The sequence below is a fragment of the Macaca mulatta genome, chromosome X (assembly GCF_049350105.2).
Source record: "Macaca mulatta isolate MMU2019108-1 chromosome X, T2T-MMU8v2.0, whole genome shotgun sequence".
Taxonomy (NCBI): domain Eukaryota; kingdom Metazoa; phylum Chordata; class Mammalia; order Primates; family Cercopithecidae; genus Macaca; species Macaca mulatta.
This window is the reverse complement of record NC_133426.1, coordinates 21100032-21117185: the sequence shown is the minus strand read 5'-3', so window position 1 is coordinate 21117185 and position 17154 is coordinate 21100032. Positions and strand designations below refer to the sequence as shown.

The following is a 17154-nucleotide window of genomic DNA, read 5'->3' as shown; positions in this document are numbered from 1 at the left end:
TCACTGAATGTAATTCAACACAATGATTCCACGTTGAAGACTATACTTGTTGCTTTTAATCAGACACTAAACAATAAAAAGCCATAAACAATTAAAACTTTTAGACTCCATTTTTTTCAAATTACTTTATACTCCCTTCCCCCGCCCTTTTTGAAAACTAGTACAGATGATCCATTCTTTTAGTACTATTTTTAGAAGCTAATAACTTTATTCTTCACAATAACCCTATGTGTGAGGTATTGCAGGGAAGACACATAGAAACCTAAACGTCATTAAGAACAAATTGAGGTCGGGTGCGGTGGCTCATGCCTGTAATCCCAACACTTTAGGCGGCCGAGGCAGGTGGATCACTTGAGGTCAGGAGTTCAAGACCAGCTTGGCCAACATGGTGAAACCCCATCTCTACTAAAAAAAATACAAAAATTGGCCAGGGGTGGTGGTGGGTGCCTGTAATCCCAGCTACTCGAGAGGTTGAGGCATGAGAATCACTCGAACCCAGGAGGTGGAGGTTGCAGTGAGCTGAGATTGCGCCACCGCACTCCAGCCTGGGCAACAGAGTGAGACTCTATCTCAAAACAAAAACAAAAACAAACAAAAACAAACAAACAAAGAATAAATTGAGCCCTAATCTAGGGTTGCTTTGTTATAAATAAAAATGATAATTTATCATTGCTTTAGGAACAGTATTAATACTTAAAAGTCTATTTCCATTCTTCGTATAAGAACTTGGTTCAGTAAAATTAGAAATATCTAACAACATAATGTTAATGATTTAATTAATCTTCAAAATAATTTAACATTATTTTCAAATCATTCCTGAGAAACAGATTTGAAACAGCTGTACCAATTCAATACACATTCTTTGTGGGCTTATTTTTGGCAGCTGAAGTTTTATAATGTGGCATTTATTTAAACTCAGGACATGATGAGAGTTTTATGGTCTTTGTGAAATGCAGATTTGTTCTTGTACTTTTGTGCCACCTACTCATGCTCCTCCCTCACTTTCCCTCTACTGCCCACCTCTCTCCTTCATCCAGACAAACCTATATACGACCCCCCTTTACTTAATAACCCCATCTCAACTCTAGAGTTTCTTGCTGTGCTACTACATTTAGTATACATCCCTCTTAGATTATGCCTTAAGTAAATAAGTAGCTTAAATAGTTGCTAGAACCCCACCCTCCTCACAGACCCCTTTCTGATTCAATAAAATTATCATCTTCTCTTTCCAATGGTGCTCATATACAGCTTTTAAAAAAATTACTACGTGTGCTAGTTGGTACCTTTCTCTGTCTTTGCCTAAGTTTGTCAATGTCACTACCATGCCTTACAGAGGCTAATTTCCCCAAAGCAGAGAATAATTTAAAACAATCCATTAAAGTACCTTCCATGCAGAAGCACTGAGAAAATAATATCTATGGAGCAAATATATCTACATAAATATACTCCTTGTTCCTAATCTGCACTAAATCATGAGTGTTACATTAAGGAGCAAATGTTAATAACACTATAAGAAAAATAACATGTCTTCTGAATGAAATTCTACGTATGGAAAAGATACATTCCTTCTTTACATAAAATGACAAGAATTCCTGTTCCCCAAGAAAGTCAAATCCAAAGTAGATGATTGTTGGTGCCAATTTAGTCACCTTTCAATTGAAAAAAACACCCTAATTTTTCAAAAGGAAGTGACACAAACAATTTGATCACTTAAGCTTATTTGTAGTTCCTGCCAGAAAATTATTTCCAATCTCTCTCTCAAGACAGTTGAACTCAAAATTCTGACATTTTCTTTATTTAATAAAGACAAATTTCAACCTCAGCTCTGGGTCCTATGATGGGCAAAAAGAATTACTAAAGAGCATTGTACCTGTCAAAACATCTCTGCCTTATCAAATACATTCTCCTTTACAGCATTAAACTTTTATACTGACTAGACTTTATATAATCACTACATTTTCCTCTACTATAGGATTGTATACAAAACATTGGTTTTGCTTTTTATACCTAAAAGAATGTATTTTATTTTCTATCCTCAAGACGGCTGAGTCATCACGACAGAAATTAGAAGTCAGAGAATGCCTCTTGAAGAAATGATTTATAGTAAACAGGAAAGGGTAGAGCAGTTGATTGTGGAATGGGTTGAGAAAAGGCTATCTTAAAAATTTAATTATTTTAGGAATCATAATAATACAAAATTGGTTGGAGCTAAATCACAGAGATGTTTAAAGACCAGCAAAATGGGGCCTATTGGTTAACTCTGAAAAATCATAATCATTTTATCTGACCCAGAGAGATTAAAGATTACTGGAAGAATGTAATGTAGGGAGCTGAGTCCTAGAAAAATAACTGTCTTAGTCATGTGGATATTTTGAATGAGTCTCAGAGTTGGAAAAGATGTAAGAAAAAAATTGGAATGACTGGGTGTGACATGGACTAGGAAAATTAATAATAAAGTTAATAACAGGGGCCCTAAAGCATTCAGGGTTTTTTGTTATATTTCAGTGGGCAAAAAAGTAGAGAAGGTCTGCAGACTCAAACAACTGCAGATTATTTCCAGGCCCTGCAAGGGGACAGATAGGAGCTGAGAAATGACTTATTTTTGAATAATAGACGGAGGAAAAATTAGAACAATTACTGGCCTACTTTTCTGCCTATGGCTTTTTCCAATAACTCATTTGTCTTTATTTACCTTGAAAGGAGTTTATGTTTTAAAATATAAAAACTACAAGAGGATTGGATGCAATTTCCAACTGAAGGTTAGTTTCAAATGCTAATTTATGAGTATTTGGTTTTCTCCAAAAACATTTTTATAAGATTAATTTTAAAAATTAATTTGAAGGTCTAGAAGATATCTCCAAATAGCCAGAAGTACTATCAGGATAATTTGTGATATAGCTACTTATTTCACTGACTCACAAGGAGTTCATGTATTTACTGGAAATAACATTGACACTGTGTTATATTCAATTTTTACTGTCAGTAGAAAATTTGGTATTTGATTTTACAAATAATGAAGTTGGTGAGCAAAAGAATACAAGGATTTCCTTATATTTTTACTACTAACAATATATAAATTTTGTATTTCCATCTCCCTCAAATATTTTAATAAAAATCAATCTAAATGAATCCATTTATACATTGCACCAAAATTGCAATGTATAAATCGTCCCTCATAAATAATCTTTAATATATGCCACTAAAGCTTAATAATCTTGTCAGCTTTTTTTCCCTGTTCATTTCCCTCTCTGGGACTGAGTTTCTATACCACTTCTACAAATTGTCTAGAATCATAAATATATGGCCACTCCTATTCTTATACACTTAATGATTCTTTTTCTGTTTAGTGAAGAGAAAAATATCCTAGAAAGTACATAAAGAATGCACCTTACTTAAACAGAGTTATAACTATTTATGATTGTGACCAGCAGAAAGCATATACTATATGTTTTCAATGTTAAGGATGATGAAACTGTCTCATTAGGAGCATCCTCTGAAGAACTCCCACAGTGTTGCAGTTGTTCAAGACTCTCGTTCATTCTTTGGTACTGCCTTTACAACACTACATATTACACAACACTAAATGAGGTTTAGCCTCTCAAAGCTACAGCCTAAATTAGCAGGTGACTTTTAAATATTACTGCATTACTGCAGGATGAAAAATATTTTTAAAATGTCCTTTGTTAAACTTTACTTGGGGAAAAGGGCAAAGAGAGAAAAATTAAGGTAACAGTGTAAGTTACAAGTTGAGGAAATGTTGTTTGTTTCATGCAACTATTTTTTTAAATCTCATTTTCTGATAATATCTCAAATCAAATACATATGAATATTAAGGAAATTTCAGCAGGAAGTAGTTTGGGATTTGAAATATCATTCATTCTCTTCCAGTCATATGTGTATACGATACACAAACTCTATCCTGGCTACCCAATTCATCTTTTCAAATAGCTCTAAAATGCGTCACCAACAGGTATGAAACAAGGTATTCGACTTATGTATTAAAAAAAAATTCAAATCACAGCTAACAATGTTAACCTAACTTCAAAGAAGCCACATTTTAGGCTGGAAAGATTTTTAAAGGACTGGTGTACTGAACAACTAATAATGTGTGTCAGAATATTTGCATCATATATTCTACTTGCTTCAGTGGACCTAAACTATGGAGAGAGGGGAAACTGCAAGAATGTAACTGGGAGGGTGGGAGGTGGAGACTGAGTATGCAGCACTCACTACAGGCATCATGGGAATTTGCAAAAGGTAGTCTATGAAGGTAATCAGACTCCCATGGAGCCAAGATAGCTTGTCTTTTCATATTTCAGCAACAGACTCAAACTACAGTAACCTTTTAGAAAAATTCAAAGAAAGGGGTTTTAAGCATTGTTGCTTCCTGCATATACTCTGGCTCTTTCTTCCATCACTGAGAAACAGAGAAGAAGGTGGAGAGTGAGGAGAATTGGTGGGAATCTAAGATACTGGAATTTCAATAGCAAATATATAAAGAGAAAAAGCAGCAGCAAAGATGAGCCACTGCAGGACTTTGTCTTAGTCATCTTTATATCCCCCATGGCACCTTAGCACAATGCACTGCACACAGGGGGGCAGTCGATAAATAATGTATTGGGTTTAATTCAATTCACTCACATTTGTACTGTGCTTAGCAGTTACAAAACAGTTTCCACATATTAGAAAAGAAAAGCAAAGTAAATGAGGAATAAAGGGGCAAGTAAGGGAATAAAATGAAAGCAAAATAAAGAAAAATCCACAAGAATAAGCAAGCGGCCAAAAAGGCTGGGGAAAAGAATGAGCAAAAAAATTCAGTTTCTCCCTGTCACTCTCAATCCCTTCCAATCACCTCACCTCTCATTCTAAATTATCTGGAGCTTAGAAAGTCTGACTGTTAAGTAAGCCCAAGAAGGGGCTCCTTCATCGTAGGAACGGGCATTTTCAGCGATAATAAGCCTTTGGTCCCTGACTGATCTACCTAGAGTTTGCTCAGGTATGACCTCGAGCAAAACGCTAACATTTCCCAAGTGTGGCCACGGATTCTTTATTCCATTCCATCCCATCTATCCCCTCTTCAATTCCCAAAATCTTAGGGAAGAGTTGGGCCTGGGAATCCAAGGGGTTGGTGGGTGGGGGAGTCCTCTACAAGCCCCTTAACTCAGACAACAGAGGGAGGTAGTGAGACAGGAAAGCCCAGGGATTAGAGAAAAAGCTCACGTTTGCGATTAGGAGGGCGATTGTCTATAACTGTGGTTATTATCAATCGCCAGGGGCAAAAAGGGGGGAACCTTCAAGATGGAAGAAATGTGAAGGTACCTGAATGCGCATCACCTTACACCTGGCGTTGAGCCCTTAATAAAAAGCCGTGAGGTCCAAAACCTCGACTGGCTTGAAAGGGAGAAAACAGGGAAGGGAAAGGATGTGAGGGGATGCGCTGGAGGCAGCCCACAGATACCAGCAAGGATGCTGTCCCAGGGGAAGCATGATGTCCTCACCCCCAAAGTAGCACGTACCCCCGCCCTGGGCATCCTCAGCCAAACCTGGGTGTGGGGGGATGCCAGGCTCCAAATGGGGGCGGCCGAGTCCTGACCCCATTATGCGGGCTAAAAGTTGCTTGGGAGAGTTGGCGCTGGGGAAGGCGGCTGGCAAGGGCGGCCGCCGAGGGGGCGTCAGCTTTCCCAGGAACAAAGGGGCCAGGGAAGGCGACCAGGGGAGCAGGTCCTGGGGGAGTCCACCCTGAGCTAGGAGATAAGGGTCGCCACGTCCTCCTGGCCCAGGGGCAGTAAGGGGAGCGGGGAGTACGCAAGATGTGCCGGTATTCCGCCTCCTGACTTCCTGCCTCCAACCGGGTGGCGCCCGCTGCCCTCTAGCTCTCTGGCCGCTCCGCGCCCCTCTAGCTGGAGACAAAAGGAGACCGGGGACCCCAGGCCCCTGCCAGTCCTGGAGGACCCCCGCCCCGACGCGTACGACGTACGCCAGTGGAAGCCGCGGTGGCGGGCTCTGGCGCGACGGGCGCCCCCTCCTAACCTCGCACTGGTGCCCCGCGCCCCAGTGCCGCCTCACCCTCCCCGCAGCGGGCATTACCTTTCATCCAGTCCACTACTTGACTCGGAGACCATTTGCTCACGGGCTCCATTATCAGAGCCATGGGTACGGGGTCGGTTCCGTGCAGAGCGCGGAGCTCAGACACAAAACGAACTCAGCAGTCCGAACCGCTCTCAGGTGGGGTCCCTTGCTGACCGCAGCCTCTCTGGGCGGGCGGCGCGTTGAAAGCGGCTTTTGTGTGTCGGGTCTCGCGGCTGTAATGTCTCTTAGCCAACCGCTGGCAGGAACGGCGACGGGGAGGGAAACGTGCAGGAGTCGTGGCTCCGCGCCGGGTCTGCTCAGTTCCCGCTAAGGCGGCGGCGGCTGCTGCTGCTGCTGCTGCCTCCGCCGCTCCGCTCGGGTCTCCGTCCCTAGGGAGCTTCAGTTCATGGCTTGAGCTGCTGAGGGGGTCGCGTCACCGAGGGAAGCAGCCTCTGCCGCACGCCCTCAGCCAACTTGCCCGCTCGCCTCACGCGCGGGAGTGAAGCCCCCAGCACGACTAGCTGCCCGGCGGAAATGACGAGGGGCCTCCTGCCACCCAAAATATCTCTCCGCAGCCCTCGGGTGCGGGGCGCGCGCGCCACGAGCCCCCCGCCCGCTCGCTGCCGCGCGGTCCCGCCCCCAGGGCCGACGGCAGGCGCGCGAGGCGCGTGCGCGTGCCAGCACGAGGCCGAAGCCCAGGGTCTGTCTGGCAGGCAGACAGGTGCCAGCAGCTCGCAGCCTGGCGTTCCCGCTTTGGGGCCGTCCGGGAACAGAGGCGCGCGAGGTGCGCGTGCGCGGCAGCGGAGGCGGTGGCGGCGCGAGGCAGAGCCAGAGCCCGGGGTCAGTCAATCAGGTGCGGGCGGCTGGAGTATGGCTTTGTGAGGCCTCTGAGGGGACCCGGCGGTGGCGGCCACGGCGAGACGGGCCGCCCACCAGTTGAACTCCGACAGCTGAGGCGGCTGAGGAGGTATCCGCGGCCCCACCACCGAGGGGAGGGGGACACCACTGAGTGCGGGGGTTACAGGGAGAGCCCGGGCTTTCCTGGCTCTCGCTTTCACCCTCGGCCTCCCGGCTGCTGAGGGGTCTCCTGAGGTGATTCCCGAGACCCGCGTACGCCTGCAGAGACGAAGGTGTGGACTGCCGTGGACGAGAACGAGGCTCCGCCTGCCAGAAGCGCAGCGATGATGAGGCAGGAGGGCTAGTGCTGTCGGGTCTTCCCTGGGTGATGAGCGGGTCCTGGGAAGTCAGGCGTTGAGGCTGTTACCTGCCAGCTGCTGGTTGTGGGATCCTGAGACAGGTTCTGCCCTATGTACCATTTTAAAAGGCTCTTTTTCAGGTTTTCGGCCAACTCCTCTAAAGTACCTATTTTAGAGGATGTCATTTTGTGTTCGATATTCTTATATATTAATAAGAACCAAAGGGCAACAATGGGATTTAAAATGTGTGACAAATTTAAACATTATTTTTCAAAACTCATTTTCTTCAAAAACCATACACAGGCTACTATGCAACCGTTAGTAAAATACAGTTTGCCTAATGAGGTTTCACTTTAAAAGGCAAATATTCCTAGAGTGTAGATGCAAACTCTCTACCACCACCGTTTTAGGCGTTTTCTCTGTATCATTCTTAAATAGGTCCATTAAGTAAAAGGGAAACTTTTTAAATAAGCATTCCAGTAATGTCAATAGGTTTTGCCAGTTACTGTGGTAACCCACTTTCTCTAGTCCAATTTTATAAGATGCAGAAATGCCACGTTCTTTAACTGGCGTGAGTTGATGACAACCCCCCCCCCACACACACACACAAACAGCTAAAACCACAGTAGTTAAAATATTGTGACGTTTTTAACTGCTGATTTCAATGCTAGTGATAGAGAACAAGTAAAATTTAAGATGGCCTGTATTTAGGCTTCTTTGTTTTTCTAACTATCCAAACTTAGAAGTATATGCAGAATTTTGGAAAGACATTTAGAAAATTATCTAGACAAGCCTACACTCAGAGGACACAGATACAACACCTTACTTTCACAATCCAGATCGTGGTTGTGACTTACAGTTTTTTCTTGGCTGACCAGGTGTGAAAGGTATTGTAGTTTGGAGTGCTTACATTCCAATAGAGTCTAAAAACATTACATCAATGTTTCTAGAAAAGACCGTTTTCAGTGTCAGTAATTGAAGGAGTAGCTTTATATATATAGGATACATTGTGACGCTGCAGTCACAGGGAGATGTTAAAAGTAATTTTTTATCAAAATAATACTGCTAATAATAACAATGAATATTTATTGAGGATGGTGCTAAGTACCTTACATATGTTTTATCCTCCAGAACAGCTCATCATTAGCCACATTTTACAGATAAGAAAACCCTACCTATCACATTCACTTCCTATCTGCAAACCTATTACACATAATTCAATAAATGTTGGATAAATTAATGAATAAGGCTTAAAAAGGGAAAGTAATTTGTCTGCCATGTTGCACCAAGTTAAGGTGATTCCAGAATGTGAACTTTTAAAACTAGTAAAAAGAGTTGTATCAATGTCACAAAACGAACAGTATGAGTGATGGAAAGCCCATTGTGTTAACAGAATATGTCTCATCAGAAGTAACTACAAAGAAATGTGAGAGTCACCCTGAGTGTTCCTAACCAGAACCTAAACAGCAACTCTGAGAACAGCAACTCTGTAGAAAATGACTAAATTTGACTGACACACCAAACGGCACCTTGAGACTGGGCTTGCAGGACAAGCAACCATACTGTGCAAGCAGGTCCAAAGTGAGATGTTGCTTGCTTAATGAGTGGAATATCAAAACAAATGTCAAAGACCAGGATACAGTAAAAATAAAATAGATGTGTATTTCATGAAAAGACCAGTGCCAAAGAAGATGGGAAAACAAGATCCCCGAGAAAGATTTTGAGGCAGACCCTAGGTCAGAATTCAGTCATATATATTCTCCTCTTATTTATGTTAAAGTAAGGAATTCATTTGGTCTAATCACCTAAGATTATTTAAAAAATAAATCTAAGAACTAATAACGACTGAAACAAAATGTAGGTGTGGAGTTATACTATCTAGTAGATTTTACCAAGGCCTTAAATATTTGCCCTAATTCCTTCTCCCTGAGGTTTCCCCTACAAAACATAGCATTTGCCTTTGATTTTGACAATACAATGGGCATTAATTACTTCATTTAATTTGTTCAGAACATAAGTGGCGTTTTACTTCAAATATTCTTGATTTGTGGGAAAGAAAAATAAACGGATTAAGTCTTCATTGACTTCACTCTTTTATTCTTAACTACAAATGACTCAGCTAAAACTTTCTTGCATTTTTCCTTTCACAACTTTTCAAATAAACTAGGTTTTATTTTATTTTTTTTTTGCTTGTTAGTCAAAATGTTAACGCCTCGCTCCATTTTTGTAAGTGTAGTGTAATGTGATTACATACAGACTTTAGCAGCTTAATTTTGCCTTCTCCTAATGCAAAATACAGTCTCAAAGATTAGGTGAAAGTGTATTGTCATAAAATACATACTAAAACATAATGCAGTAAATAGTATGATGTCACACTTCAATAGTCTAGACATAAAAGCAAAACTGATCTTTGGAAGCAGCCTTAGATTCTTTTTGGAAGCAGAGTATAAATATTAAATTAATTGGAAACGTAACTTGTGAGATATTTGCACCCATATCAAAATGAATCACTTTAAATGATCTTTTTATTTTAAAAATAATCTCGAGTCAATTTATGGCACTAGTTGTTATAGTTTGGTCTTTTCTAATCTTCTCCCTCTAGATTTCACTAAAAAAACTCGCTTGACCAAAATATTCTCTTAAGATTTTATAGTAAAAGAAGTGATTCTAATTGACTTCAGATATGGAATTTACAAATGGTTTCCTAAGTAGAAGCTGGGTGCTCAAAGGATCTGACTTTCAGAGGTTAGGTCAGATAGGGAGGGAGCATTCCACTGGAAGAAAGACCTTCAAGCCTTTGTCTCTTTGTGGCCAAAGTAAGGAGTAAAAAATAGGAATGTTTCTTCTTGAGCTGCAAGCTTAGTATCTCTGACCCCTACGTTGTCCAACCTAGGCTATCTTATAGGGGCCATAATCTTCACTTAGTGTTTTTTTCCTGCTAAAATGCTTGCTCTGCATCAGACCTCAGACTTGTCATATAAGACATATTTTAATGTTTTTAGTTACTTAACATTTATACAAAATGTCTTGCAGAGTCGTTTTGGTAATTTTCCCAGTTCACTTAGATTTAGTATTTTTTGCTATAGCTGTCTGATTTTTAGAATTCTTGCCATTTTAATGAGTAATATTTTATCAAACTATTTTCTCCCTTTTATCTGTTGTCTTTTAATGGGTAGTGAGAAGTGACAACACAGAACAGCTGTGAGGGTAGTCCATTATCTAAACTAGAGGAAAGGATAGGAGCCCCTTTTTTCCACTTATTTTTGCCCAGATCTTTCCTATAATTTCAAAAACTGGTGTTCTATGCTTGCCCAAACTATACCCCTTGATCAGGAAAAATTAGGCATTTCTGGTAAGACTAGTTAGCAAAACACATTATTCCCAAGAACAATATGTAAAACTTGCTCCAGGGAAATCTCAGCAAAATTTCTGAAACAATTTCTTTGCAGTGTAATCCAACTAACAGCTATGAATTAAGTACCAAAGCCTCTAATATACCCAACCACTTGATAGCAATCTGTCTAAGCTTCCAATCATCAGCGACACAAGTAGAGAGAGGCCTTAACTGTAAATGGGCCTTCAGTGCACTGCTCTGGGCCAAATCTCCCTCTAGATTAACAGGGAGAAGCACCCAGAGAGGATAATTAAATTAGGAGAATCCTTTCTTTGCTGTTCTGCCTCTAGGGTAAACTGTATTAAATTCAGTCATGTCCTTTCTTGACCAACATATACAGCAATACTCCCTGGGTGAAGAGAAATTGGCTTGAGTTGAGGTTATCCCAATAGGGTTTTATAGGGCTCTTTCCAGGGCCCCTCCCTGCTGCATTAATCACAGTCTGATAAAAATCCCAGAGCCCACCAAGATTAGGAAACCTAGTTTTCTTAACACATAAAGTCCTAGCCCACCAGGGAAGTTTTCAGTGCACTTGTCAGCCATAAATGATAGGCATATAAACTCGTTATTCAACAAACATTTCTTTGCCACAATGTGCTGCTCAAGTTGTATCCTTTGATCAGAAAAATTAGCTTGATTTTGTGGATTCAAAGATGACCAAGATTTTCATAGACTGGTAGCAGAAACAGAAACGTGTAGTTGATTTAATAGGATAATGTGATAAATGCAATGATAGATGTGTCCAGTGATATGTGAAGAGAAGTACCTAACAGCTGGGAGGAAGACTATATGGAAAGGATAATGCCTGGTTTAGATTTTAAAGGACGACAGCCAGGCAATAATGCAGAAGCAAGCTTATAGGCAGAAGGACAGTGCAATCAAAGTTATAGAGCACCATGTATAGGTACCTGGATTACTGGCATTAAAAACCAAAGCAAGAGGTGACAGGAAAGGAGGTGGGAGGGATAGGCAACCACCAGATTATGGAAAAATCAAACTGTCCAAGATAGAGCCGTCTAAGGATTTTAAGAAATGGAGTGACTTGGTCATATTTATATATTTGTGTTTTATATGGACTACTCTGGCACCAATGGAGAAAACAGATTCCAGAGAGATAGGATGCAATTCAGAGGATGTGGCAATAGACCAGTGAAGAGATGACTCAGGTCAGAAATAGGGCAGTGGAGGTGGGGATGGAGAGAAGAAGATATATTTAATAAATATACAGGAGAACTTGGTTATTGATTAGATACAGGAGATTAGAAAAAGAGCAATATCAAGAATGATTCCTGGGATTCTAGCTTGGGTAAATGGGTAAATTGTTTCTCTTCCATATAACATAAAAAATAAAGGGTGCTGACTTGGGAGGGGGAAGTGATCTGAGATATTAGTTATGTTTTGGACATTCTAAAGATGAAATACCTATAGGGAAGTCCAGAAGAGATTTCCAGTAGGTAGCTTCTGTGCTCATGTATAGGAATGTGAAGCTGAGTATGGGCTGAAGATATATGTTTGAGAATTACTGCTAAAACAAGAAGACAGGGAGGATGTCAGATGCCCCATTGAGGAAGCCCACAGAAGAGAAAGAGAAGGTTTGTAAATTATAAGAAGAACCAAGAGAATGTAGTGTCATGATACCTCAATGAACAAAGAATTTCAGGTAGAAAGAAGAAGTGAAAAATTGTGTGAAGTGCAAAAATGATGCTGTTCCAATAAGAACTGATAAAAAGAATCTGGTAGTTTTGTCAGTTTTTATATCTTTTATGGCATTATTAAGGTCTGTGAAAGAACTGGATGTCAGAATAGGGAGGCTTGGTATATAGGGCATTACTTTTTTCACAAGTTGATTTTCCTTCTATCTTTCCCCATAGCCTATCTATGTGTATATTTTATTCAGATGGATCCACAATGAATGACTACAATTATTCTCCAATTTACCCACTACCACTTGAATTAATCTTTTCTGATGAAATCCCAGACACTAATAATGACACCTACTCTTATCTGATTATATTTTACCACTTCTAGTAGTATGACGGCACTCTTTAAACTGGACGGCTTTGAAATCACCCCTCCATCAGCAGCAGGGGAACAGCTTTGCTGTGGCACCCTGGGATCTTACACATCTCCACATAAGCCATGTAGGCAAAGATCAATTGCATTGTGACACATGTTTTGGCAGAATGCTCTACAATCTTACCTGGAACATGGCAAGACAGTCAATCTAGTGAAGAACTATCCCAAGCCAGTTTCTCATCTGCCACCCTGGTTCCAGTGAGGCATGGGACTTTCTGTCCTACCCAAACTTCAGATACAGTTTCAGACTAAAAATGATTTAGCTATAGTTTAAAGTTGGCTCTTCAACAACCGAGTGACCCAACATCTTTGTCTTCTATCATCTGTCCCTTAGGATTTGGTGTTGTCCTATGGGACTAGGGACATGGGGAGCCGACACCATGCTGATTTTGCACTGCTGTCTGTGTAAATAATAAACTTTCTCAATCTATTAGGAGTTTTCTCTTTACTGGCCGAATCTATGGAAGTGTAACAAGCCCACTTAGCAGCTGCCACCATGCTGCTGCATAGGTACTGCTTGACCACTTGGCACAGATCTGACCTAGGAAGCCCATAAATACTCCCAAAAGGAGTGAGATCTGCTGAACCTCTGCCTGTGGATAAACTAGGCCAGTCCAGCGTGGCCTAGTAAATCAGCAGCAGCAGCAGGAGCAGCAGTAGCAGCAACTCAGTTTCAGATTTGAAAAGACTACATTTTTCCTAATGATTCGGGCTTCCTAAGATAACCCATAATTAATAAAAATTCTGTGTTGATATTGCAGGATAGGAAACAAAGGAAAGACTCTGATCTAAAGCCTTTATTCTGAGCTTTAATGTTATTTACAAGACACAGAAATTTAGGGATTGCTCTGACATTCAAGATTATAGGTCCATTTTCATCTGAACATTTAGCAGTCTTACTTGGAAGTGGCAAATGTAAACTGGCAAAATTCATGCTAGATAAGCTGAAAGGTCTTGTTTATAGGTTAACTGGTACATCTCTATAGACAGATAAAAAATTTTAATGAAAAAGTGCTTAAGGTAAGAGAGCAATTGTTTAATATTTGGCTAATAATTGACAGACTACAGAGTATGAAAGATGCAGAATGGGAAAGGTAGTCTCCCTTCTCTATAGGTTTTTTTTTTTTTTCCCTCAAATAGGTCTTATTTACTTCTTCTTGTAAGATTGGGTAACTTAGGATGCTCATACCAAGTTGGAACAAAATCAGTTTTTCCTACTGAGCAGGAACTGTATCCAGAAAGAGAGAGAGGCATGTGAGTGTGTCATTGCTTTTGACATTTTCTTGATTTTGAAAGAAAACGGTTATTTCGGTAATGTAATGAAAATATTTTGGTTTAGTTACTCTTAGGAACTATTTCACATATTTTATAATACAATGCAAGCTGTCATGCATTGATTTTTCAAAGTGAGCATCTACTCTGTATAGGCCCTGTGCTAAGCACTATCAATACAAAAATGAGTAAAACATGGTTTCTGTCCTCAAAGCCTGTAAACCATAAGAGCATACAAATATATATTTTTGATATAATGTAGCAAGCGAAATGACAGAGACATACAAAAGTATTATGAGTGTATGTTACAGTATGAAAATATAAGTGCATACCAAATTAGTAAATAAAAAAGCATCTATCTCTCTATATTAGAAAATGGCAATGGAGAGCAATCAGGCAAGAGAAAAAAGTAAAAAGTATCCAAATAAGAAAAGAAGGAGTGAAACTCTCTCTCTTCACTGGCAATAGGATTCTATACTTAGAAAACCCTAAAGACTCCACCAAAAGGCTACTAGAACTGATAAGCTATTTTAGCAAGTTTTCAGGTTAGAAAATCAGTGCACAAAAATCAGTAGCATTTCTATACACCAACAATGTCCAGGCTGAGAGTCAAGTCAAGAACATAATCCCATTTAGAATAGCCACAAAGAAAATGAAATGCCTAGGAATACAGCTAACCAATGAGATGAAAGATCTCTACAAGGAGAACTATAAAACCATGCTGAAAGAAATCAGAGACAACACAAATAAATAGAAAAACATTCCACATTCATGGATTGGAAGAATCAATGGCCATACTACCCAAAGCAGTTTACAGATTCAATGCTATTCCTATCAAACTATGAACATCATTCTTCACAGAATTAGAAAAAGCTATTCTAAAATTCATATGAAATCAAAAAAGAGGCTATATAGCCAGAGCAATCCTAAGTCAAACAAAACTAGAGGCATCACACTACCCAACTTCCAACTATACTGTAATGCTACAGTAACCAAAACAGCATGGTACTGGTACAAAAACAGATGCATAGACTAATGGAACAGAATAGAAAACTCAGAAATAAAGCCACACACAGCAAAGACATGGAATCAGCCTTGGTGCCCATCACTGGCGGATTGAATAAAGAAAAAAAATGTTGTACATAAAACACCATGGAATACTGTGCAGCCACAAAAATTATGTCCTTTCCAGCAACATGGATGGAGCTGGAGTGAATTAATGCAGGAACAGAAAACCAAATACTGCATTTTCTTACTTATAGGTAGGACACATGGACATAAAAATGGGAACAATAGACACTGCAGACTACTGGTGAGGAGGCTTGGGTTGAAATACTATGTATTGGGTAGTATGCTTACTACCTAGGTGAAATATACCCATGTAACAAACCTGCACATGTATCCCTTGTATCTAAAATAAAAGTTGAAATTTTAAAAAAGAAGATGGCAATGTAATTTGTGTATTTTGTTTGGTCTCCATTCATTCAGCAAACATTTATTAAACAGTTATTGTATACCATGTAAAATGTTTCATCTTCATTCATTCAACAAACGTTTATTAAATGGTTACTGTGCACCAGGTACTGTGCTAAGCACCATGGGTAAATCAGTGAATATAATGGACATGGTTCCTGACCCTATGGAGCTTACAAACCATGCAATATACTAGTAAACAAAAAATATATATTAACTCAAATTATGAAAAGCACTGGTATGAAATGTACAAGGTATAGTGATAGAAAACAACTGGAGTGAAGGAAAGAGGAAACTCCCTAAGATGATCAGAAAATACTTCTCTGAGTAGGTGACTTTCAGGCACAGTCTTGAGATACAAGAAGAATATAGGCACGAAAAGACCAGAAATAGCTCATTCGAGGGAGAAATAAAAGCATGTGTGAAATCTCTAAGGCATAAAGAATTTGAGATGACTGAGGAACAGAAAGGAAATTAGCATGGCTGAAACAGTGAATGGGCAAAGGCATAAGAAGAGGCTAGAGAAATAGGCTGGAGTTAGAGAAAACAGGGTTGTAATCTATGTGATAACTATCTTAAAGTGCAGTGACAAGCCATTGAGGATTGTAAGCAGGTCAGAAACATGATATGACTTATTTTTTAAATTATATAAGGAGGTCCACTTCTAGAAAGTTGCAGTAGACGTACCTTTCCCTATTCCTTCTGTTAAGTACACCTAAAAACCCTGGACATTATGTATATGTATAACATAAGAAGACTGGAAGGCAGAGAGAAGAAAGCAGACCAAGAAGTTAACTCAGAACCAAGGAAGAACATTGTGGTAAGTTCTTCAGATTTTTAATTTTTTGCCTCATATCTATCAGATTTTGAGCTGAAGAAGCCAGAAACCTGGAAATGCCAAAGATGCAGACAAAAAGGGTCTGAGAAAAGCCTGCTCTCTCTATCAAAGTAATCAGGAAAGGGGCTGCTGAGAAAGATAGGAAATGTTCAGACAATAACCACTCTACTCCAACCACAGAAAAAACTGTGGCCCTACTTCCACCCATGCCAGCAAAGGCAAAGTAGGGAGCCTAGACTTCCACCTTTGCAAGGCTATATCAAGGCACCCAAACACTACTGCCTTGGTGGACAGAGTCAGAGAAGGACAAGTAGGAACTGGGACTTTCATTTTTTGCCAGGCAGTAATGAGCCCCCTACTCCTCTGCAGTGTCAATGGAACCTGGACTTCTACCTCCACCCAACAGCAATGGAGTGCCCCCTTCTCCACTGGGATGGTGTCAGAGGAGTCCCTGTGGAGAGTTAAGACTTTGACCACTGTCAAGCAGTAATTAGGCCACCTCCCACCCCATGATGTCAGCAGAAACCAAATAGTGACCTTAAGTAATGAACCACTCTTACCCATCCTAGCCAGGGAGGTATTTGTGGAAGCCTGTAGGAAAGTCGGACCTCCAACCATGGTTCATATAGCTCAGCAGTAATGAAAAGCCCCACCTTAGGTGTCAATGAAGACTGAGTGGGGAGCCTGGACATTTACTACACCTGGCTGAAAGAAGACAGTGCCCTTGCTTCTCTTGCTGGATCTATATTACAGAAAGACAATTAAAAGAAGGTTTATATAAGATACAAAGGCTTATAACATAATACCCCCAACATCTAAGTTTCAACCGAAATTCA

At 40.3% G+C, this 17154-nt stretch overlaps 1 protein-coding gene across 8 annotated transcripts in view; it reads right to left on the bottom strand.

Moving 5' to 3' along the window:
- CNKSR2 (connector enhancer of kinase suppressor of Ras 2) overlaps positions 1-6608 on the bottom strand; it is a 284738-nt gene extending 278130 nt beyond the window's left edge. For all 8 annotated transcript variants that reach the window (XM_001086538.5, XM_002806163.4, XM_028842224.2 and 5 more), the window contains exon 1: positions 6088-6608. In XM_001086538.5, coding sequence (XP_001086538.1) covers positions 6088-6151 — 64 coding nt within the window. In that variant the 5' untranslated portion in view covers positions 6152-6608. The remainder of the gene's footprint in view (positions 1-6087) is intronic.
- Between the last annotated feature and the right edge of the window lie 10546 nt (positions 6609-17154).